The sequence below is a fragment of the Cryptotermes secundus genome, unplaced genomic scaffold (assembly GCF_002891405.2).
Source record: "Cryptotermes secundus unplaced genomic scaffold, Csec_1.0 scaffold683, whole genome shotgun sequence".
Taxonomy (NCBI): Eukaryota; Metazoa; Arthropoda; class Insecta; order Blattodea; family Kalotermitidae; genus Cryptotermes; species Cryptotermes secundus.
The window spans coordinates 799,995-826,438 of NW_019729903.1; the positions used below are offsets into that span (position 1 = coordinate 799,995).

The 26,444-nt window shown below is 41.4% G+C and overlaps 1 protein-coding gene across 2 annotated transcripts in view; it reads left to right on the top strand.

The window, feature by feature from the left end:
- The window catches only part of LOC111865786, a 79,872-nt gene that overhangs the window by 44,541 nt on the left and 8,887 nt on the right, over nucleotides 1-26,444 (top strand). For both annotated transcript variants that reach the window (XM_023854067.2, XM_033751959.1), the window contains one exon: nucleotides 1,250-2,251. In XM_023854067.2, coding sequence (XP_023709835.1) covers nucleotides 1,250-2,251 — 1,002 coding nt within the window. The remainder of the gene's footprint in view (nucleotides 1-1,249; nucleotides 2,252-26,444) is intronic.

The window sequence follows — 26,444 nt, forward strand, 5'->3', positions numbered from 1 at the left end:
TTTATGGAAACTGCCTCCCTAAATAAAATTTACTATGTGGTATCTTCAGAAAAAGAGCGGTACGGCCTCTAGCGGTCCAGAGGAGTATATGGAAAACTACGTGCAGTGCTCATGTACCGGTCCCCTTCCCCTTTAATTCCCTTTTATCGCTCGCTTGAAATTACACAGATACAATTACAACCCGGCGATCTCCTAAACCTATTCGTCCTTAATCCTAGAAACACCGCCTTTATTTCCTTATTAGAACGCCAAATTCTAGGTTGCCAGGTCTGTTCTTCTTTCGCGGTTAAAAAATATGTAGATTATTTAAACTCTTCAAGAACTTCAAAATGCAGAGAAAGGTTCCCTCCAGATCTTACTTGATGAATATGTAGTTCAGATTAAACACCCCCAGATGTCACACGATAACAAATACAGATATTTCCCTAAAGATCGAAATTTTCTGCCCGTGGCATGCTTAGAGTTGCGGCGGCTTCTTATAATAGTCAAATAGGCCTAAATATAGTATCGCTCTGAGAAGTGTAAGGTAAAGCTATCCTTGTAACAAGCCGTGGAAGTCGATAGTATTGTGAGACGTCGAGGTTCCCACATTTTCTAGACCAGACATGTCCAACGAGTCGATCGCGGGACAATTTTTGGTCGATCTCATAGGCCTATAAGGAAATTATACGTGAAAAGCATGTAAATTCACTTGTAATATAATACGATTATATTCAGATTTTGGAGGGAAAATACGTGTTAAAGTAGTCTACTTTCAATGTACGAGTATATTGCTTTTAGAACAAACATCATGTGTCGTGATATTTTTACCAATATTTTTGCTTAGAGCGAGGTACGACGATAGGAGGGGGTGGTAGATCACTGGCAATTTTGACACTATAAGGTCGATCACAACCTGTTTGAAACTGGACATGACTATTCTAGACAATCGAATCAGAGATGGCGATAAGGTTGTCAGCCTCACGAGCCGGCCGCCCTTTACCCCCAGGAAGATTTCTGGTACTCATTTCTGTTAGAGGCTGAGTTGGCCCCAGGGCCATAGTGCGGCTGGAAGAATTAGATCGAATTGAACCCGCGACCTTCGGGCTTGTAGAATAGTACCTGAATCAACTATGTTACCATGTGCCCCTTCTGATTAATATGTAAGGCTTAAAAAAACAAAGTGTCCAAAAATAATACGTCCACACGGCAACGCCCACTGTTACGGAAGTATGTACATTGCATATTAATGTTCTGTATTTGGTTCCAGGCGAGGTTTCAGCAGAAACAAATGCAGGAGAAGGAACAGAAACTACTTCGACTGTACGAAAACCAGACTCAGAGGGCGTTTCAACGCGTGGGCCGCAGCAGCGCGGGCAGTTCCTCCTCTTCAGTTTCGTCGACTTCGTCGTCATTGGGCGCAGGTAAAGTGCGCCAGCTGTTCCAGGAGAGGAGAAATCAAAACGGAACTAAGGCAGGATGGTCAGGACCAACAGGTTGGGACCGCAGTTATCCACTTGAACCACTCGAAAGCACGACAACCACAACAACTAAGCAACGTCTTCAAGCCTCCAAAAGTACCGGTAACCTTAAAGGTGGTAGAGGAACAAGTCTGGAGAGGAACTATTCCAACAGCATCGCTACAAGCAACCAGCAGCAGGCAAAGAACCAGATCCGTCGGTCTAAAAGTCAAGTACGTACTAACAATTACGTCGTACCTGACCTAGGAGGAAACTTCAGACAGCTAAGTTTGTCTCAGCAGAAAATCTACGGCTACGAAGATTATGAAGACATTGTAGATTATCCGCGGAATCACAAACCCAGGATCTATCAAGACGAGCAGAACAACAGAATTCGTTTAGAAAGGGAACACAGGGAAGCAGAGATCTTCCATAAACATCAAATTTACGATAAATACGAAGACGAGGGCTATGTTATTGATCATGAGGAGCCCCCATTTCAACAGCTGGACGATGATGTAGATGACTTCAATGATTCGTCACATGTGTTTCAGAAACTTCCTAATGTTGGTGGCCGACTCGTGATGGAATCCAAAATGAATAATAACAATAATAACGGGGATAGGTATAAGACTTATAACGCAACGCAAAACGGAATACGTGATGCTAGGAGGAACATGAGCGATAGAGAGGAGAATGGTAGGAGAATGACGCCTCCTGCGGCGAAGGAACTGACGCAACGTCGCCGTGACCCACAGGACGCTGTTCCTGTAGCCAAACCCCGGGCTACTATGGCGACCAAGAAGCCGCATGTGAGTACAGATATTTGTGTTTTGATATTTGCGCATTAAACAAGTTATAAATCACTTTCGTATAGTAACGAGTTATTGGATGTGACGTCGTGTAGTCCCGTATAAAATCAGTGGCGTTTCGGAGAAATTTCATGCTTCTATCTTTAAAATTGAAGCGTAAGCCAAGCAAACACATGTCTGCGTCATACGACCGGTAAATTTATACTGTACCACACGGCGTTACATTAAAAATAATGGTTTTCTTCGCATAGTCACCGTGGTGAGAACCTCAGACCAAACAAAACTGCTGAAATGCTGCCTTGACGCCCAATGTTAAGTAACTTAATTAACAGGTGTACAAGTTCCGTTAGTACAGCACGGTATGTAATTAATCAATTGTCTATAACCTAAAAGGAAGTAAAGCTGTCCTTGCTCTTGATTAATTAAGCACAACGCAATAAATGCGTGTTGGGGGGGGGGAGGTATCGCTACACCATTCTTGATCTCAGCACTAGATGGAGGTGAGTGGTCAGCTTCAGGCCCCAGCCGCTTTACCCCCGGGAAACAGCTCCCGATACCCATTGTATAAGAGTCCAGGTGGGCCCCAGACCCGATCTGGGCTTAATGGAGAAAAGANTGGTGTTGAGGAGAATATTTGGACCGAAGAGAGATGACGTGACAGGAGGTTGGAGAAAACTGCATAATGAGGAGCTTCATAACTTGTACTCTTCTCCAAGTATAATTAGAATCATCAAGTCAAGGAGGATGAGGTGGGCAGGTCATGCAGCACGAAAGGGGGAGACGAGGAATGCGTATAGGATATCGGTGGGAAAGCCAGAAGGAAAGAGACCACAGGGAAGACCAAGGCGTAGGTGGGTGGACAATATTAGAATGGATCTTAGAGAGATAGGATGGGCTGGTATGGATTGGATAGATCTGGCTCAGGATAGGGACCAGTGGAGGGCTCTTGTGAACACGGAAATGAACCTTCGGGTTCCATAAAATGCTGGGAAATTCTTGAGTAGCTGCAGAATTGGCGGCTCCTCCAGAAGGGCTCAGCTCCATGAGTAAGTAAGTAAGTAAGTAAGTAGATTTATATTGTAACCACTGACAAGTGTGAAGTAAGAAGACAAATGTAGAATTAACATGATGATGGCAAGCTAAGTCGAAATATACAACAAAATGAACGGATGTACATACTTGATTATATACCATGTCATGTTATGTGGGGCACGTTGTAGCATAGTTGGTTGAGGCACTATGATACAAGCCGGAAGATCGCGGGTTCGAGTCCCGATGAGGAGGATTTTTTTTTCAATTGACCTAATCCTTCCAGCGCACTATGGCTTTGGTGGCCGACTCAGCCTCTAACAGAAATGAGTACCAGGAATATTCCTGGGGGTAAAAGGCGGCCGGCGCGTAAGGCTGACAACCTTACCGCCATTTGTAAGTTGACTGTCTAGAGAAAATGTGGGAGCATCGACGTCTCACAACCCTATGGACCTCCACGACCTGTTGCAGAGATAGCTTTAACTTTACCATGTCATGTTGGCGGAGCTTCCAAGCCCAGCAGAACTACTGATGTTGGAGGCATTTCAAGATGTTTAGTTTTGATTAAACGGGTATTATCTGCAATCAAATGTACAGACAAATCACATATTTTAATAATTACTGATTTTTGACATTATCCATTGCCATGTTCTTTTATTATTATTTAGAAAGACGTTTCTGAGACTGAACTCTTGCCTTCATCCTCAGGTAAGAAGCCTAATCAATTGGGCCCTATCTTCGGAGTTATTTTAATTTATTTCGACGTGACTAACACTATACCGTGAGACGACTATCGGAGCCAGCAAGTTCAACACGTGATTACATGTCTATCGTGCGCTGAAGTTGGGGTCCGTACGGGTTGCAGGCGAGACAGGACCGTCCAGAGTTGCGTCCCGGTGACATTTTGAGTGGCGGGACCTGCCCTGAAACTTATTTTAAAATGTGCCATTATCAGACATAGTCAACGGTTAATGAAAATTTATGTTACTGGTTCATTTAAAAAGGGCAATTTAGCTTCAATAATAAACTATAATCTTCACAAAGAGATAAACTTTTTAGAAGTATTTTATTACAGGTTATAAGTATAAAATGAAAATATAAGAAATTATAATTAACTAACTCCACTGAGCTAAGCCCTTTTTGAGAAGCCGCCAATCACTGAAACACTCAAGTATTTCCCATCATTCCACTGAACCCGAAGATTCATTACCATGTTCACAGGAGCCATCCACTGGTCCCTATTCTCAGCCAGATCAATCCAGTTCATACTACCCCAATCTATCTCTCTAAGAACCATTTTAAGATTCTCCTCCCACCTATGATTAGGTTTTTCTAATAGTTTATTTCCTTCTGGCTTTCCCACCAAAATCATATATACATTACTTTTCTCCCTCATGCTTGCTACATTCTTTGCCCATCTCATCCTCCTTGACTGGATCATTCCAATTATGCTTGGAGAAGACTACAAGCTGTGAAGCTCTTCATTATGCAGTTTTCTTCCACCTCCTGTCACTTCACGCCTCTTCGGTCCAAAATATTCTCCTCAGTACCCTGTTCTGAAACACTCTCAGTCCATGTTCCTCCCTTAACGTCAGAGACCAAGTTTCACACCCATACAGAACAACAGGCAAAATTATAGTTTTGTATATTTTAATTCTGATATTTCTAGACAGCAAACGAGAAGACAAAAGCTTTGGGACTGAATTGTGCAAGCATTACCTGAGTTCAATCTCCTCTTAATTTCCTCCTGAATCAGGTTTTGATTTGTCATAGTCGTTCCCAAATATCTGAACTGTGCCACGTTTTGCAAAGGATCGTCTCAAGCAACAAGTTCTTATATAGAAGCATCAGCAACTGAAATTGTGCGCATTTCGCGAGCTGTTCGCTTCTCATTAGGTACGAGTACACGGAAAGAACCGACTTCGTATCACGACTCATGACCATTTGTTTCGGCTTGAAACTGCGCCCCAGACCGCTCTGGATCTTCTGTTTTTGACCCTGCCGGACCCCCTCTGCAACGTACCTGGTGGTCCCATCTTTTCCCAGTATATTGCAACGCTCTTCTCATGAGCCATAGTCTATTAATAGATGCGTCATGTCACCATTTACATTTCACACTTCATGTTAAATGAATTAACACAACAAACAAGTTAACTTCACAACATACGCCGTAACAAAGTCTGTTTCATATATTGAAGAAAATCTGCCAAATGTTAACGCTAAAATTGAGTACGCGGTAGTTGTTTGAGGTACTATGCTGCAAGCCAGAAGGTCGTTGCTTCGATTCCCGATGGGTCATTGGATTTTTATCAGTTGATCTAATCCTCTCAGCCGCACTATGGCCCTGGGGTCGACTCAGCTTCTTAGAGAAATGAGTACTGGGAATCTTCCTAGAGGTAATGGACGGCAGGCGCGTTAAAGCTGACAACCTCACCGTCATCTTTGGGCCGATTCTCTGGAAAATATAGGAGCCTCGATGTCTCACAACCCTATGGGCCTCAACGGCTTGTTAGAGGCATTTTTTAGCATTTTTATAGAAGCCAAAATTAAATATTTTTTTTAAAATGCATTTAGATCATTCAATAAAATTAGCCTTAAACTATTGAAACGTACCTTTGTAATAAATATTCCGGGTGCACCCCCCCCCCAGGATAGGTCTCTGTTAAACTTCAACATAACTGACGTTTGATTGTGACACATGAGGACCTAACTTAACTGATAATTTCCTTACCATCGAAGTGTCAGGTGAGACATGACGCTCCTGATTCATATACCGAGCATGTGATAATGTGCTGCCTGATTAGGCATATCGCACAACGCAGGGTGGCGTGACAAACATGTCTTTTTTTGGTTATTTTATGATTATATCAGCGTCAAATGGGCCGCCACTGTGGTCTAGTGGCCAGAGTTCCTGGCTACAAATCCAGAGATCCCGGGTTCGATTCACAGCGCTACCAAATGTTCTGAAAAGTAGTGGGTCTGGAACGGGGTCCGCTCAGCCTCGTGAGGATAATTGAGGATCTACTTGAATGGTAAATTAGCGGCTCCGGTTTAGAAAACCGAAAATCAACAGCCGTGGGGATTCGTTGCGCTGACCACGCGACACTATCTATCCTCTAAAGTTGGTACTAACTTCGCCGACAAGCGGCCTCCGTAGTCTAGAGGTAACGTTCCCACCTCATGACTCCTGGTACGCGGGTTCAAATACCCGGCAGAGGTCGTCGAATTTTTAAGGGCGGAAAAATTCAGGGAACAAGTCCTCCGGGAGGGATTTTAAGCTGTGTGTCCCGTGTCGTAACTTTACGGCACGTAAAAGAACCTCATATCCCCCAAGGGGATCACTGAGCCAAATTCCAGGACGTTTCCCGCCCAACAATAGCCTCTAAGGCCTCTGATAGATGGGGGAAGCATTATGGACACTGCTAAGCAAGTGGCCGAACTCGCTTGCTCGGCGGGACTGATGGTACGCACCATTTACCGGTAGGNGTAGCGGCTCCGGTTTAGAAAACCGAAATCAACGGCCGTGGGGATTCGTTGCGCTGACCACGCGACACCCTCTATCCGATAAAGTTGGTACTANTCGCCGACAAACGGCGGTCGCTCGGTCGGTATAGTTATATAGCTTGCAGACTACAGACCACGGAGTTAGTTTTTTATCAGCGTCAAATGACAGAATTATTAGTATAAAATTAACTGGAAAGTATTTGGAAGGAAGTGGCCGTGACCAAATCGGGGTACTATCCTGAAATTTCCTTCAGTGATTGAGGAAAACCACAAAAGCCCTCTGTTAAAATATCCGATGTCCTGATCGACATTATAACCTAGAATATATAGAATGTGGCTCAAGATCTTTACCGCTGCGCTAACCTGCATGGTAGATCGATATGTACGAGCGATTGTGGGAACTTTGATTAGCATAGGAACAATGAATTAGGGGAAACCGCTTTTCCAGTGCCACTTCGTCAACCAGGAATCTCACACGAAGTTACCCTCCCCCCTCCCTGTGAGAAGCCAGCGTGTAACCGCTTAGTTATGCTATGATATAGGATGCGATATCTCAGATAAATGGAAATATAATTCCCATCCGAACAAATGTAGACCGCGCAGTAATTAACCACAATAATAACAGTGCATATCTGTACAACGGACGTCTTGACCGTCACACTTTCTTAACACACAAAAAGGTACAAATCCATGGAGCGTAAACTAATTTTAAATTTCTTTTTAGTTACTTACGCCACAACTCTGCATGTATTTTGGTTTCCTTCATGCTTTGATAACGGTAGTTTTTTTTTCGGAGTGGGGTTGTTAGCCCCACACACAACCCCCAATCTGGAGGACCAGTGACCACACTTCATCTGGCCCCCTAGCCTTTGACCTGTCTGCATTGGGTGGTCCTACCAGGAGCTTACGCTCCCGCCAGCATAGCTCTCTGGATCACTGGGGCTCGCAAACCTGCTCTCCACTATAAGGCGATAATCCTCGAGAAGGAATTTTATAATTAAATAAGTAAATCCTTTAGCATGTTTCGGCTACTAGTGGGTCATCATCAGAAGGCAAACTATTATTATAAAAGGAAGTACTTTATATACATTATTAAGAAGTAAATGAAAAACTTTAGATCGTTGTGAATATTAAAACTAAGCAAGTTACAATAAATTAAAATATCATGTAAATTGATAGAAATGGATGTAGTAACTGCCTTCTTAAATATTGTCAGTGTTTTCTGCCTAGAATTTTATCGGTTCTTATAGCGTAGGGCTGTACTTTGACGCACTCCGTTGGAGTACGTCGTAGTGGTTTGGCTTTTAGTGGTATATAAAACAGTAAGCAGTAGTAACCATAATTAACGACACTAAACAAAGTAAACATATATGAGAACTGTGGTTCTCACGACTATAGTGGCTTGAAAAATTGGTGTGTACTGAGGGTATTTGAGAGCCGGTATAGCTCAGTCGGTATAGTGACTGGATACAGGGTAGACGGCCGAGGGGCCGCAGTAGGAGCCAAAAATGTTCTCTTCTCCACACTGGTTCTGGGGCCCAACCAGCCTCCTTTCGAACGGGTACCGGAGGCTCTTTCCTCGGGGGTAAAGCGGCCAAGGCATGAAGTTGATCACTTACCTCCAAATAGTGCTGAGGTCAAGAAAACTTGGATCTATATATCTACTCCTCAATAAGCCTTGCTGGCGTAATGCTTAATTAGTTAAGCTGAGGGACAACTTTTGCCTTTACCTGAGGATACGTGCCATCACAATCCAGAAGACAATAATCATAAAGTAATTATAATAATCAGTTTTCAAGCTGATATTTAATATCCTTTAAGTGTTCATCCCAGCCAAAATTCGGGAAGATCTATGGAAGCCGAAAATTCATTATCCAATTTACGACAAGAAATTCTTGGAAGAACTAACCCCCCACTTTCCTTTGATAGGACACGGACCTGACGGAAAACGAAATATTTAGGGAGGGGATACATAGACAGACGCAGAGAGTAAGGTGATCTCATAAGCCTCCCTTTATTTTTAAAAAATAGTGAATATATGCAAAAAATCTTGCTGATTAATCCTGACCTGAGCCAGTTAATCTAGTCCGTTCCTTCACATACTGTAATCTTACATTAATTTCAATATTATTCTCCCAGCTGCCTCTAGATCTTTCATGTATTCTATATCCTTAAAATCATCTTACTCAAACTTGAATACACCAAACGTTCTACAATTTCCATCAATCTCATCCTCTTTGATCTCTCACTTTAGCAGTACTGATAGGGCTGCTAAGTACAAAAATACCAAGTAAACTGCCTTTGCTTAATTAAGTACCACCTCATGAAGACGTGTGAAGGAGTTAGGCTAGAATTTCTAACCTCGGCATTAGGCGGAGTTGTGTTATCAGCTTCACGCTCCAGACACTTTACCACAGGTCTTGTGAGCAACAGAGTCAATCTGGACTATGAACAAAAGAGAAGAAACTCTAGTGGAATGAGACCCGCGAGTTCTGAGTCGTCCAGGCCGAAGCCGAGTCACTACACCGACTGAGCTGCCAGGGGTCACAAATCTAAAACAGTTAGGATTAGTTAAGGATAGAGAGGACGTGATTTCCCAAAGTTGTAGCGTGAGTCTGGTCATACATTTTTAATCCGACATCTGAGATAGCAAGCTGAGTGCTTATATGGCGTCATCCCATGTTTATATATAGAAGATGTTTATATTAGAGTGATTTCATTGAAAGCGGCCTAACTAATGATCATGAAACACGTTTGCAAACAGATTACATAAATTAATCGCATTGTAAACTGCATCAACCTTTTAATTCTATGACAAAAACCACTTACATAAAATGCATAGTCAGGCTCAAAGCTGCTGAGAGACAGTAGTTGTCTTATAATTACGTGAGACGAAGGCCATGCCTCTCAGTTGGGAGTCCTTGGTATAACTCTCAGCGATGCATGACTCAATATGAGTGATGTCTGGAGTGTCTCGCAAACACATGTTAATATCCGTTCGTACAAAGCAGAAAGAAAACAGATGACGGTCTTGTAAATGATGTGTCTTCTTCTTCGTAATGTCTGTCTTCATCGCTATTCTGCGATGCTTTTCGGGGAACCTTCCGGGGTTTTCCGTAAGTTATTTTCTCTAATGTCTTAGATACATAATAGTTTTTTCTTTTCATTTCCTCAGTAAACCCGTACAGTCGAGGCTGGTAGCAGAGAACGATAGTGTCACATAGCTGTCCACATTATCCATGTCGTTTATTTATTCTACTTCTTCTTCTTCTTCCCCATCAGCGTCTAGCATTAGACCCTCGGATTGTTCCAATGAAAAGGTCCCTATGCTTAAGTAATTAAAAACCACGTCATTATGACATTTGGAGAGTGAAGGTATAGCTCCAACAGTCTTAACCTGGGCACTATATGGAGGTGGTAAGCATCACGCCCCTGCCTCTTTACTTCCCTAGGAGAGAGCCCAGGGGGCTAGGCGTGCTCCAGACAGTCAGGACGCTGTGGCGTAGAGACAAATATCTTGCGCCTGCCGGGAATTGAACAGCAACCAGTAGCCTGTCGCTATACCGACTGAGCTATCCCGGCTGTTCCAATTCAGAAATAATTTCTGAAAGTGTGAGTCCTTCAAATAATTGTTCGGATTCTTTCAACGGAAAACAGCCCTTCTCAAGCGTCTATCAACACAGAAGCCACGAAGAAAAATATCCATGCCTCGAGATGAATTCGAGCCCAGGACTGCAGTGTTCGACTGATTGAAGAGATTACCACTGTCCCCAACTCTAGTATACTTAATTTATTTATTTATTTATTATGGTATATTTAACGACGGTGTGAATCCCTCGTCTATCTAGGGTCGCATGATAAGATGATTAATGAATAATGAATTTTAAAAGATGTGGAAGGAAGCGGTCGTGGCCAAATGGAGGGCATTATTCCGGCATTTCTCTGGAGGGACCGATAAAACCCACTAAAGATCTCAATTGGTATATCCGGTTTCAGGACGAGATTTTAACTCAGGGTCCACGAATATGACGCAGAAGTACTATTCATTCGAGCACACCGTATGACCTATCTATTATTATTATTATTATTATCCCTTAATTTAGTCATTAATCATTACAGAGCAGACTGGTGTAGTGGTAACGTTGTACATTTGTATTCGGGAGGTATATGATTTGAATATCAACAAGATTATTGGCCATTTTGACTGAAATCTTTAGATTTTTCTCAGTCTCTCCAGGGAAATTCTGAAATAGTACCTCGATTACGACATGGCTGCTACATTCCAAGTACTTTCAAATTCATCATTCATCTATTATCCTAACATTCAACGCTATATTATCACATGTTTGGAGTACGCGTGACGAAATGACGGGTTCTGGTTCGGATGATTGGATTTATTACCACATTGGATACGCACTCATTTAATTACACTCAGATTACAGCGCTATCGCTCATGTACATACACCTCGTATTTACGGTTACACGCACACAGCAGTCCTCTCCTGGTAATGCACTTCAGATCAATCCAAATATTGCACGTAATTAAGGTTTTCAGGTCACGCTTTAAGTCTTCACACGTCTTCTACGGACTTCCCGATGCTGTGACTTAAACACAGTCTAACACTCTCAAGTACTCCCAAATTACGTACTACCATCTGTTCAAAAAAAGTCGAAGTCACATTGCGACTGACGGTAAGTCAGACAGTAAGTCTTGGTGTCGAGCCCCATCTGGGGCTCATGACCAGTTATTACTGTTTGAAATTTACGGTCTTGTTTTTGTGGGGTGCCCTCTCTGACGAGAGGACGGGTCTGTCTTCTATATATGCTGCTTGCCCTTGCCAGCGCAGTCTTTCTCGGNAACTGACGGTAAGTCAGACAGCTACTACTCGCAGGGTCACGGCGGAGCTATTCGACCCCGCCTCCACACGGCTGTACCATCTGTTCTTTCTCTGACTGTCGTTATACAGCCTCCGCACCGACCACACAGAAAACAGCCTATATTGTTGGAACATGTTTACCGAGCGATCGCATAGCAACGGTCATGGCGCCGGTCGCATAGAAAAAGCCGCACTCCTATTGTTGCCTTGCGTGTATTCGGTCGCGAGGTGTTTAGCGGTCAGTTACCTAGCAACGCTATGTCCATTCACGTTACGATAAATCTAGATATTGATAGCATCCTAAAACGAGACACAAACAATCATTACGTTCTGTTGTTCTTATGTAAATGAAATATTCCGTTCTTTGAGACATTTGTTGTATTTATTGTATTGTATTATAGAAGATGATTCTAAATTATTGTCGGAGTATCTGTAGCCTATAATATTCAAATCACAAATAATAAAATAAAACTGCTTACGGAATATGAGAATGTAACTCAAAAGCTTTCATTATTTTTAGAATGAATATTGCAGAAATTTCAACATACGCACCTTTCCTAGCACGTAAGGTGTCCAAGCCTCCTACATTCGATCAATATCTTCCTGCGAAGTGCTCGGTATTCCCGCTCCTTCCGGTGCAGAACACTACCGGTCATCTGAAGGTGGATCTTTTCCATATTGAGTTCTGTATCGGCGTTGCATTTCGATAACGGACTTTGTTTCGAAAAACCAAAGTACGCACATTTCTTTCCTATAAACATTCGCCAATTTGAGGTATGACGTCACATTATCTCCCAGACAACAATGCGGTGAGAATGGTGTTGCCAAATAAAACTTTTTGAGTTACATTTTCATAATCATTAGGCAGTTTCATTTTATTTTTCCGATTTAATAATTATAGGCCACTAAAACCCCGACAATAATTTAGAATCACCTGTATAATTCGAGTAACTCGCCTACGTTAATATATACCAATCTTGTTATTAACAAACATATTAATTGGTCTTGCTTGACTCATACAGGATATAAACCTTGAAATCACGTTATAACAAGCCATTACTAAAATCAGTCCTGTAATTTTTTTTCCTTGGCACTACAGCCCCAGTGGGCCTAGGCCTACCTCCATGAACTACGTTCACTTCGGTTTTTCTAGATCTTACACATACGGTAGGACTCCTTGGGCGGGTGATCAGCTCGTCGCAAGGTATCTACCTGTAGACAAACACAGAAAAACACACACACAAACATCCATGCCCTGAGTGGGATTCGAACCCACGATCTCGGCTTTCGAGTGAGCGAAGACAGTGCATGCCTTAGACCGCTCGGCTACCGTGACCGGCCCTGTAATGTTTTACCTGATATCATTATCATAAGAGTTAAACAGTTCAGTCCAGTGTAACTAGTCATACTGGACGGAACTGTTTAACCTCTTATGATTTTTTTTAGTGTGACAGACCAGAATGAAACAAATCAAATTTATGTCGTGATTATACATCACCAAGGAACACAAATAAGAGAGACGCCACCTTGTTATTGCCAATATATTTTTTTATTTGATGGTTATAAGAAATGAAGAAGGAAGACATTCCCTTCTTCGGCTGTTCATCATGGATGAATTTGGGGCACGCTCCACTGCTTTCTTTAATGCGCTGATGCATGGTCATCGCACGTCACTTCACAGCCTAGACTGCAGCGAACTGTAGCCAGACCTTTTTCACGCATGCGCAATGAAAACTTCTTATTTTGAGTAAATGTCCTATGGCATGATTACACAAAGAAATGATGTAACTGTCTGGAATGGTACTTGTGGGTTTCTTGGTTCTAATCTGTGACAAAGAATAGAAAAATGGCAGGCTATTTTTATTTCTTTTGCATATTCGTCCGAATCTACTTCGAAAATTAAACTGTGGTACTTCAGACAGTAACCACGCGAAAGGAAACTAGAATCTACGAGAACAGTAAAAAATTTGTTACAGAAAAATGTCCCAGTCAAGTTCTGTGTACAGAATTGAATGAAAATCAAACTTCATTATTTTTCATCATTTCACAGAAATTAAGATACAGAATGCATGCAAATCTACTGTAAGGTCGTCACATACCGAGTGGTGTAATGTGGCTTAAAGTTTTACTCTCCTATTCGAGACGTACTCGGTTCGGATCTCAGCTAGAACATCGTCTATCTGCAATAAGGTTTCTCGTGTTTTCCTCAGTCCCTCCAGGCATATGCTGGGAAAGTTTTTCGATTAGGCAACGATTATCTCCTTCCAGATCTTCTGGAACTCCATCATTCATGTATTGTTCTACTTTTCGGTGTTATGCAAGCTAAGTATTGACAGCGGCTCTGATTCCCAAAGACGGAGCTACGGTCCCCGAGGGGGGGTGGTGGTGAACTTTTTCTGGTGTCCGTCGAGAAACGGGCTGTGGGGTACCTCAGTTTATTTACGTAGAGAATAAATATCATATACAAATGTGGTTCTCTTGGTCGTCAACACAGCAAATTTATCAAAAATTTAAACCAATCTAATATCACTGAGTGTGAGAAAACTCAATTACGAGAGCACATAAGGAAATCACAGAAGAAAATGACTGCGGAACCTTGGAACCTTTGGCTACATTATTACAATTATCTTCACTCGTATTTATAAGGTTCCAGCACTAATCGTACAGAGCACGTCGTTTCCGTAGTTCTTCCGTTTCCTCTATTGTTCGCTGTTGATTCGTTGACGTGGTAACGTTAAATTGTCGTTACCTGGAAATGTGCCAATACTTACAAATTGTTACACATTTCGTTACTTATGTAACAAATTCTGTTTTAAAAATCGTTTAGTGGGGGGTGGAGTCCAGTTGGTTCCACTCGGCACGGCGGCCACTGATTGGCCTATTGTAGCCTGCCCCGGGTGATTATGATGATGGAGAATTTGGTAGAATGAAGATTGGCAGGGGAAACCGAAGTACTCGGAGAAAACCCGCCCCAGCGCCACTTTGTCCACCACAAATCCCATTTGACCAGACCCGGGATCGAACAACAAATTCTGTTACTAACGGTTTTATTCCATTTGTACTCTCATAAATTAACGTTTTTAACGTTAAAACTAGTAACGGCATCGTACGCGAGGGTCACTCAAAACATATATAAAACACAATGAATCCCGGAAAATACCATCATCTACCACACACGAGAGAAATTAACATAGTAATGACGGGGGACAAAATATTTACTCATTTTTTTAGCCAGAATGTCAAGTATCATAACGACTTTAACAATTAACACTAATATAAACCCATATTAAAACCAATGTAACACAGTGATATTAGATTGGTTTAATTTTTTATATAAATTTGTTGTGTTGGCCAAAAAACCACATCACGACACACACAGAATGCAGATAATTAAGATATATACAAAAGCATAATTTTGCCTCTAGTTTTGTATCGATGTGAAACTTGGTCTTTCCCATTAAAGGAAGGTGTCTGAAAACAAGGTGCTGGGGATAATAGTTGAACCTAAGAGGGTACCACACACAGAAGGGAAGAAAAGTGCATATATTTTTGATAGAAAACCCTGAAGGAAATAGACTATTTCGAAGACCTAAACGTATATGGAAGAATAATATTGAAATATATCTTAAACAAGAAGTTCTGGGAAGAACTAATAGCCTACGCTCCTTTTACTACATATTAAGTATTTTATACGACATGAACTGCACAAAGACCATTGTGCCTAACAATGTTTCTGATGTTGCATATGTATTCATTGCCGTAAGAACGTGTTTGCGTGTATTTGCCTAGGAACATTAAGGGAACACAGACACGGGCAACAAGTTAATCTCACAAGCCTCCTTTTACTTATCTCTTAAAGGCTAAATTAGGATGGGAGGTGTTGAATAGATTCATCTGGCCCAGGATAGGAACCAGTGGTGGGCTCTTGTAAACACAGTTATAAACCTTCGGGTTTCCATAAAATTCTGGGAGTTTCTTGGGTGAGTGAGCAACTTTTAGCTTCTCAGGGACTCCGCGCAGTGAAATTAGTCACATCACTGATATCGGCACAAGTCACTGACTGCATGAATCAGCTTCTATCCAAAAAAAAAAAAGATCTATTCTTGTTGACGGTTGTTTCATTTTGTATATATCCAAGAAAAATTAAGCCATTGTGTACGTAAAAATTGCTTCGGGAATGCGGAAAATCTTCCTACATCCTTACTGTACCTTATTGTATGCTTCCATGAACTCATGATTCCTGGCAGACTTTGAATCAGACAAGTTAAAGCGTGAGGTGAGACAGGCAAGCAGACATGCAAGGGGTAAACTTCCTCCGCTCTTTTACAGCCATTTAATGCCTTTAAATAATAGCGATTCCTAATGAAAAGAAAAAAGAATTCCTCTTGAAACGAAGTACAAGTGCCCGGCTCTTCTATGAAACGTGCGCTGAACGAACGGTGACGCTGCACTAAGGAGATCCGAAATGATGTATGCTTTTCTACTGAAATAAAAATATATGGAAATATACTCGCCTTTCAAATGGTACAGAATTTTCTGAAACATTCTATAAGATGACACTACACTCGAGTGTCATGATGTGCTTTGAATTAATTTGTATGAGAAGTCCCTTCAAACGGAACTTCTGTACAATTGCGTCAATATCATCCAAATTCTTTGTAGCCAAAATTGTTTCCCCCTATTTAGCCATCATCAGGTTATTTACAAGAATTATCTCTTAACTGCTACAATGACGAATGTTTAAATCTTTAAACTTCCTTGCCTAACGTAACGTAACATAACATAACCTAACACTTGATGGAATTATTAGTTTGGTTTAATTAACATTGATGCATATACAATATTGGTGGCAAAGCCAGAAAAAAAGAGACCACTAGGAAGATAAAGACGTAGGTGGGGGGATGATATTAAAATGGATCTTAGAGAGATAGGAAGGCGGTATGGACGGGATTGATCTGGCTCAGGATATGGACCAGGCTCTGTGGACACGGTAATAAACCTTCGGATTCCATAAAATGTTGGAAATTCTTTAGTAGCTTCACAACTGGCGGCTTTCCAAGAAGGGCTAAGCTCCATGAAATTAGTTTATTACCACTGGTCAATGTAAGAGCTAACCGACTCATGTAAACTGCTTGCTGATTCCCAAAGAGACTGAAAGATACTGCATGTAAAGTAAGATAAAATTAACGCAATATATCAAAGTGATATTGACAGAAACTTCCATGCTATTCTTCACTGCTCTTCATGTAGAAGACTTGTGCATACGCGTGTAAGTGATGTAGATGGCCAAGAATGTATGAGAAGATTTTTCTTCAGAGTATCGTGTCTAATCTGAGAATATTGAAAATATTTTAATGCGTATATGTAAAATGTTGTATATTATACAAAAATACATAGTAGTTACTATAGGATTCTGACGATGGTGTATAACACACAGAAATATTGGGTTTTCGGACTTTATCCATCGTCCTGGTTTTTAAGATAACTAAGAAAAACACGACGTTTCGGAAACTGGATCTGTTTCCGTCCTCAAGTGAGGAAAAACACCTATTCTATTCTCTTTCTTAGGGACCCAACAGAATAGGTGTTTTCCCTCACCTGAGGACGGAAACAGATCCAGTTTCCGAAACGTCGTCTTTTTCTTGGTTATCTTAAAAACCAGGACGATGGATAAATTCCGAAAACCCAATATCTCTGTGCAAAATACACGGTTTACGGTTGAATATTTATGCGTGTTATTTCTGACGTTAAACTTCAGCCACGAAGTACCATTAAATAACACGTAAGAGTGAAAAGCAATACTGGAGAAAACACGAAAATAATAGTACGATAGTTTATAAAATAAATGTGAGAATTTCCGTTGAATTTTCAACGAATATTACACCAATACAGTTTATAGAAAATGGCGGTTAGTTCCTTCACTGCTTCTTTGTGCCTATTATTTACGTCTTCATCGTAATTATCTTGTTGTCAGTATCGCATTTATTCCTAAAATAAATTAGCTGTTCTTATAATTAACCATCAAAGACTCGAAAGTTGTATAATTCATATCCTTAAAGATATTAATCAACCGTTATTAGACCGCATTAATTAGGTACACAGACGTAATGGAACGCTTGAGTGACTATATTTTCACTCGTACATGTTCAACATTATTTTACTCAATATCCCTCCAAAATTACTGTAACGGTAAATTTACTCAGCTAAGCACGTCACAATTTTACAACGGTACGCTTAGTTTTCCATGAGGAAAGAAGGTGCAATGGCTTTGTCAGTTGGTGTAATCTGAGGTAGCAAGGTCGAGAAGTGTAAGGACCTCTTTCAAATATTTTCCTTCTTCAAGTTAACTGTTTAATGTCCAGTGGTTACCTGCTTTAACATACTAAAACTCTGCATTCTGCACACATAATATATTTTTCTCTTTCGTATGATTCTTACAATAAATGTCCCTAAACAACATTAACCGACTGGTCTTTGTAGCGGGGACGTACTATGTTTCCTGTGAGCTGAATTTTTATATATTGTTTAGAATAAATTCTATCTTTGAGAGGGCCGAGTGAGTGGTGTTTTAGTCTAGCCCGTGTGGAAGCGGGTTTCAATACCTCCACTATAGCCCTGCGAGTCATAGGAGGCGAAGAAAAGGGATCCCAGGTCCTTGGATATTACTGAGCCACCCTGTGACTGGGGGACCTGACCCTCCAGGTTAGTGGAGTCTCGAATCTGAGACAATAAAATATTGGTCATGAGTCCCGAGGGACTCGGACGCCAAAATGACTGCGTTGGCGAGGGCCAACAGCAATTGTAAACGATAGACCCGTCCTCTCGTTAGAGAAGGAGCCTCACATCAACATACCCGCAACCGCCTGACAGTAACAAAAATCTGGTCTTGGGACCCAGATGTTGTTGAAACCAAGAGAGACTGGCCGACTGACCCTTGGTCGTAACATAACTCTGACTTTGACTTTCTGTCTCTAAAAGGTCAAGGCCGAACATTGTTTTTCATGAGGCGCAAATCTAACTTAACCTAATTTCTTTTAAAAGTCTACCAAACGACACGGCGTCACATCCCAGAAGACAGTGATATTCACAGTCACCGCCATGATAACCCCGAATATCACAAGAATCCTATCACTGGACGCTATGGATCACACTTTTCAAAACTGTGGTCCTGTCGAACCATCAATGCAGATCGCTATTTGTTACAAATGGATTCAACGTAAAAGCAAGAAGCTCGGGGAAGAACTAAGGGCCTGTTTTCATTTCAGTGCATATTGAGTATTTCAAGCGACACTGACCGCATAGAAAATACCGCGTTCGCAAGTTCCTCTACTGTTGAGTGTCTATTCATTGCCGAGGGAACCTATTTACCAAGCAGTTGCCTAGCAACGGCCTGGGAATTTATTTACCGAGCCGTTGCCTAGCAAGGATAGAGAGACATACAGAGACACACAGACAGCAAGATGATCTCGTAAGGTTCCTTCTATTTTTATCATAATTTTCTTATTTAAAAAAATAAATGAAAGCTTATGATTTCACCATGCTATCTGTGTGTCTGTGATTCCCCCCCCCCCCAACCAACTTCTGAATGCCTGAAACAATCTCGGTATGTATATCATGGCACCTGAACCCTCTCAACAGCGCACTTCTTTAATCCTTCCCATGCGTCTGTGTATCCCCCCTATCGTTGCTTGGCAACAGCTCAGTAAAAGCGTTACCCCAGCAAAGGATTACACGCGCATCAACAGAATTATTGGAAGAGTAGTTTTCTATTCCGCCCGTGACGTATCAAAAGAAACTAGGCGATTAGTTTTTCCCACAACTTCCTTTTTTATAGAAGGAGAGTAAGATAAAAAATGTTCTGCTTCCAAGCTATGCCAAGTTTAGTCAAAATTACTGAACATCAGGACCTCATACGATAATTCTTATTTAAAAAAAGAATATATTTTTACGCGAGCCCAAACCAACGGTTCAGATGACCGCATCCGGCTCGTGGGCTAGAATTTGACCACGCCTGACCTATGTCATCAAATCCATGTCTGTCTGAGACTTCAAAATTACTGAAAATTATTACATGCGGCTCTGATATTCATTAAGGTTTACCACCCCTGTTACATCGTCCCAGCTATAGAAAGTGTTACTTAATACACCACAGAGAAAATTAAAACAAGAATGGAGTCTCTGCTGTTACATCACTACACAGAATATAAAAATATCTGTGGTCTGAAGACTTGAATCTGTGACCACAACTTCCTTCCGGCCTTCTACGGCATCATCGTTGACGCAACCGTTCTTATCTGTCTGCACTTCGCAATATTTCAATTGTTGTTATAAACGAGACCACTTATCACGTGTTACCAGATTCCCCGACACAAACGTTCACGGAAATTTTTAAGGAAACGGTGTGGACTGGTAAGAAAGCAAGAGGATTTCAGAATCAGAACTAACCAAGAACTCGTGGGACTGAAGAGTTGTCTTATGGGATATAACGCCGTGTAGTTCGTTGAAAGTCAACCAACCTTTCGGAGGTACATTACGTCTACATCTTCAGGGTCAAAGAACCAGCCAAACAAGAAACCAGCGTGAAGCAGTTTGCAAGCAGAGCATAAATTAATGTAGTCCCAATAACATGTAAAGTAAGTAAAGCTATCCCTGTAACAGGCCGTGGAGGCACATAGGGTTGTGAGATGTTGAGGTTCCCACATGTTCTAGACAGTCGGCTCATAGAAGGCGGTAAGGTTGTCAGCCTTACGAGCCGGCCGCCCTTTACCCCCAAGAATATTCCTGGTACTCATTTCTGTTAGAGGCTGAGTCGACCCCAGTGCCATAGTGCGGCTGGAAGGATTAGGTAATTTGAAAAAATCCAATGACCTCTTCGGGATTCCATCCCGCGACCTTCCGCCTGTAGCATAGTGCCTCAACCAACTACGCTACAGCGTGCACCTCTCAATAACATGGGCAAGAACAAATATTTTTCTCACATTACCAAAAGTCAGGACAAAGGAACCATCATACCTCCAGCAATACCAATGAAATTAAGGTTTTGGTATGTTATATAATTTTATAACCACATTTCCCTATTGTCTATGGAAACGCACACGAAGTATATCTAACGACTGATTCAATGTTTTTGAAAACATCATTAATATTTTATATTAATTTAATTTTTATATAATCTGAACTTTTGTATTTTTACATAAGCAATTTTAAAATTGTACGATTAATAGTGTTATATCCATTTTATGACTGCAGTTAAATGGTAGATTTTTGTTGATATGTATTTGCCTGATGGTGGCCGATAGTGGCCGAAACATATAGCAAAGCCACAGCTGTACGCTGACTTTCATGTTTTACTATTTGCTGTGTTGTGACGGTTCATTAAAGAGTTGTATATTGTAGCACAGCAGGATGCATGAAATTAAGATTAGAACCACATGTTTTTGGAGGATGATGGTATATGTTGAATGCTTGCACGCCTTCTTCAGTCTTCCAGTAAGCCTGTTAGAGTATATATTATAAAAATGTAATTTTCAATATCTCAGATTTAAATTTAATGCAAACCGTGTAGCACATATGAAATAGCTCAGTTGTATATTGCTGCTGGTCCTCGCCAGCTCAGTCATTCTCAGGTCCAAGTCCTGTGGAACTCATAACCATATTTTACTGTCCCAGATTCGAGACTCGGCCAACTTGGTGGACAAGGTCCCCGTATTTATATCCCCCAGCAACAGGGTGGCCCGGTTACACCCCCCAAGGCACCGGGTTCCTTTTGTCGCCTCCTACGACTCGCAGTGATACGGGAGAGGTATTCGACCCCGCCTCCACACGGGCTAGGTTGAAATTGATCTCTCGTATACTACATACCATATCAGAGAAGAAATGGCCTATAGAGTAGTAATACAAAAATACATCACTCAGTAACCACTAATGAAATGAAAGAGGAACTAGAAAAACAAGGTCATATTGTTCGCAATATACTGAACGTCAGGCATCGACATAGTACAGTGCACAAGGTGTCAGTGCTACGGGCATACAGAAACATATTGGGCAAGACCGTATACTTCTGTTAAATGCGGAGGCGAACACAACACAACCTTGTGTAAAAAGAATCAAAATAATCCAGAAAAATGCACCCTAGGCGGAGGAAACCACCCGGCCGATTACAAAGGTTGCGACATGCATAAAAACTTACAAAAAGCAAGAAGCAAAACAACAATTCAACCACGACGAAACTTCACTCAATCACTTAACACAAATATTAACATCAACAATAATAATTTCCTCCTTTAAACCACAATCGACAGACTCCCTATTCCAAAATACACAAAACCTGCAGTCATCCGACATATCACAGCAGCTTTCAACCTTCTTAAATGAATTCAAAGTTATGGTCAACCAGCTAATCAATCAAAACCGTATGGTATTAAATATGCTAAGCACTCTTATAAACAACATCGTCCAATAATGGAAAATTCGCTACGAATTTTACTCTGGAATGTCAACGGGCTTCAAACCACAAACTAGAACTGCAAAACTTTCTACAAATACATAAAATACATATTGCATTAATATCAGAGACGCACTTCACTACTAGAACAATGTTTAAAATACCACACCACAAAGTCTACCATGTTCCTCACCCACATGGTACTGCACATGTGGGTGCAGCTGTTATAATTCGAAGTGCAACCACTCACCATGAACTACTGCACCAACAGTCAAACAAAATATAAGCTGCCAATATTCAAGTTGATGCTAACCCCTGACCTTCTACAATCTCTGCCATCTACTGTCCTCCCAGACATGCTATATCTGCCGAAGAGTACACAAACCTCTTCCAATCACTGAGATCTGAATTCCTGACAGGCCGCGCCATAGCTCAAGCGGTTTGTCGCTGGCTTCCCACCGCGACGGCCCGGGTTCGATCCAGGGTCTGGTCATCAAGTGGAATTTGTTGTGCACAAAGTGGCGCTGGGGCGGGTTTTCTCCGAGTACTTCGGTTTCCCCTGCCAATCTTCATTTCACCAGATTCTCCATCATCATAATCATCCGGGGCAGGCTACAATAGGCCAATCAGTGGCCGCCGTGCCGACTGTACCCAGTTGGACTCCACCCCCCACTAAGCGAATTAAAAAAAATCCTGACAGGTGGAGACTGTAACACTAAACAGAAGGAATGGAGAGAGAGAGACTTGTAACACCAAAAGGGAGAAATCTCTTACACGCCATAAACAGACAAAACTGTAAATATCTTAGCATAGGCGAAGCGACGTACTGNACAGGTGGAGACTGTAACATTAAACAGAAGGAATGGAGAGAGAGATTTGTAACACCAAAAGGAAGAAATCTCTTACACGCCATAGACAGACAAAACTGTAAATATCTTAGCATAGGCGAAGCGACGTACTGGCCAACAGACCTAAATTAGTTGCCCGACATGTTGGGCTACTTTGTACTCCACGGCATAACGACACACTACATGCAAGTTGAATCCAGCTTCGAGCTATCGTCAGACCATTTCCGGTAATTGCAACTATGAGCGCATATTCGGTAAGTAAATCAACAACTCCAACGCATATCACAAAACAAACCAATTGGAACAGCTCTCGTACATACACAGAAGAACGCATAAATTTAAACTTAAGACTAAGAGAGCCGAACGAACTGAACGAGGTAACTCAGTATTTTACCGCCTTAACACAGGAATCGGCGTGGTATTCAACACCCACCCCAAAGGAGCAGAGAAAGAAAATAAATAATATTGTGACGTGTTGCGCTATGGATGACGCCCCTCCCTCCCCGCCAGCGGTGACTTGGTGGCATCGGAGCACTGTCGTTACTTAGGTAACAGGCAGGTCAACACTCCTTCCCCTACCCCGCCAGCGGTAACGTAACATGGGACGCCGCAGTTGCTACGCAGCCGTAAACAACTCCCAACAGCTTTGCTAGGCTATCGGCAAGCAGGCAACCAGGTAACAAGGAAGCAAGGCGTTTTCCCGTTGTCCCTCTGAGGGTTTATAAGAGAACTACACAGCCGCCGAAGACAGATGGAATCTACATAACATAACATAAACATAACATACATAAACATGTAATATAAATCACAATGACAGTGAAATTGGAAACTTCATGGAAATAGCATGTCAAATGTCGTTAACTATCAAACCATTCTCATCTAGAGAAATAGTATAAGAAATTAAGAACATAAATCCGCACAAAACACCCGGTTATGACCTTCCTCATCACAGGATAAGTACTTAAATAATTAACTAGAAAAGCAATAGTATTGCTAACAACCATCTATAACAGTATGTTCAAATTGTCGTACTACCCGATTATGTGGAAATTCGCCAAAATTATAATTTTTTTTTGTGTACCTCCGTTTATATGTACAATCAGTCCATATTAAGGACTATAAGTACATCTTATGAAATACTTAATCTAAGACTTAAATACTAAGAAAGAGCAGTGAGCATTCTCTGGAATCTATTTCGAGTATGACTTTGTTATTGTATGTATTTCATTTATGTGAGACGCGTCGTTAGGTCGTTTGGCTTATGCCTTTTCAGTCTTCTGGGCTCGTCTGCGTCGTTTAATAATATGGTTGCCAGTAAAATCATAATGAGATCTAAACCCGGGAATCCAGCCAATGAAGTAAGTCGGTCACATCGAAGTTCTTTGAAAACTTACCATTGAAGAGAATTGGAAACGACCTAGACCTGTCAACTGTTACTCCCGATTACCAATTTCGATTCAGGGAAGGACACCCCACAATACAACAAACCCATAAAATCGTAAACAAGTTCGCAACAAGCCTCGAAGAAAAAACATTATGTACAGCAGTTTTCCTTGACGAAGCTCAGGCGTTTGACAAGGTATGGCACACTGGACTACTACTCATTCATTCATTCATTCACCAGTAATCTCTCAGACGACAGGTCCACAGTATCTTCCAAAACAGTTCCTCCACTTAATGCGATCTAGAGCTTTCTCCTTCAAATGAGAATATCTTCTTCTGTCCCCAAGGTCATCCAGCATCATTCCTTCACTTAATGCGATCTAGAGCTTTCTCCTTCAAATGAGAATATCTTCTTCTGTCCCCAAGGTCATACAGAATCATCTTACGTCTTCTTGTCACTTCTATCCACCCTTCTATCTTCGCATACATGGTTCTCTGTTTTTGGAAAGAGACTATCCCTTGCTGGACAGGTCAAAGGATATGCATCAGACGAAGAGACACACCAAAAACCAAAAATTGATGCCGGAAGCAGAGTCATCAGCAGCGACTGGACTACTATATAAAATAAAAAATATATTCCTTAGCCCATACTATCTACTTTTAAAGTCACTGAAAGACACTTTTAAATAAAATATAATAATTCATATTCAGACTGCTACCAGGTGAAGTCAGGTGTATCGCAAGGAAGCGTGATGGGGCCTCTACTATACTTAATCTATGCTGCAGACTCTCCCAAAACAAGCACCACTACAATCGCAACCTTCGAAGATGACACAGCCCTGCTAGCATCACATCTTCAACATCACTTAAACCTCCTCCAACAATGGTACAGAAAATGGAAAATAAAAATAAACCAGACGAAATCAGTGCAAATTACATTCACCACGAAACGCGTAACTTGCCCGCAGGTTGCCATCAATAATATGCAAATACCGGTTCAAACAGAAGTAAAATACTTGTGATTATACCTCGACCAAAAACTGACATGGCAGAAACACGTCAAAACACAGCATCACAAGTTAAATTTAAAACTACGAGAAATGTCCTCGCTTTTGGGCTATAAATCCAAGCTATCCATAAAAAGAAATTTCTACTACATAAATGCATAATAAAACCCATATAGACATATGGTATACAGCTATGGGGCTTTACAAAACCATCAAACACAAAAATAATTCAAAAACTTCAATCCAAATTCTTGCATTCAGTAACTAAAGCACCTTAGTAAGTCTCCAACTTTACTATCCACAGTGATTTACAAAACCCATTCGTCATAGAATACATAGATTGTCAACACTGTACAATCAAAGCGTACTCGGACACAATAACAAACTAGTTGTAGAAATCAGCGACCCACCAAATGTAAGAAGAAGATTGAGGAGACAGTGGCCGTCTGACCTACCGCAACCCGCAGATGACGAAGATTAAAACCATCACAATTCCTCTACAGGGCCTGTCAGAATATCGTCAGTGAATGCCTTCTCTACTCAAGACAGCTACTTGGAACAAATTTACTTATTATTCTACATTATGGAGAGTAGATTGTAAATATGCCATTAATTAAATAAATAAAAATATATACTACGTATATACTGACATAACGCCTAAAAGCCGGAATAGCTTAGCCAGAGGAGACGACCATTGCTAGGCAATGACTGGGTTAACACGTTTCCGCAGCAACGAATACATAATTGTTAAAGCCGAGGAGACGCCCATTGCTAGGCAATGACTCGATAAACACGTTCCCGCTGCAAAGAATACGTAGTTGTTAGAAGCCGCTAGCAAGAAACTACTACAGATCACCTGACGGCACGCGTTTATCAGCGCCAATAACTCATCCTGCCATCAGAAGTTACAGCAGCAATCTGTGACAACTGGGTTCCGTTGTGCGCTGCTCCCAGGTTTCCTCCGTAATTGAACGTCCAGTATTGAAGACAGCAAACTGAGACGACTTGAAGTGTGCCCTATTTATTTGCAAGATGATCACAGCTTTTAAAAGATTAAAAGTAAGTTTGTAAGCAAATTTTATGGTCCTTCCTCAGAAACTT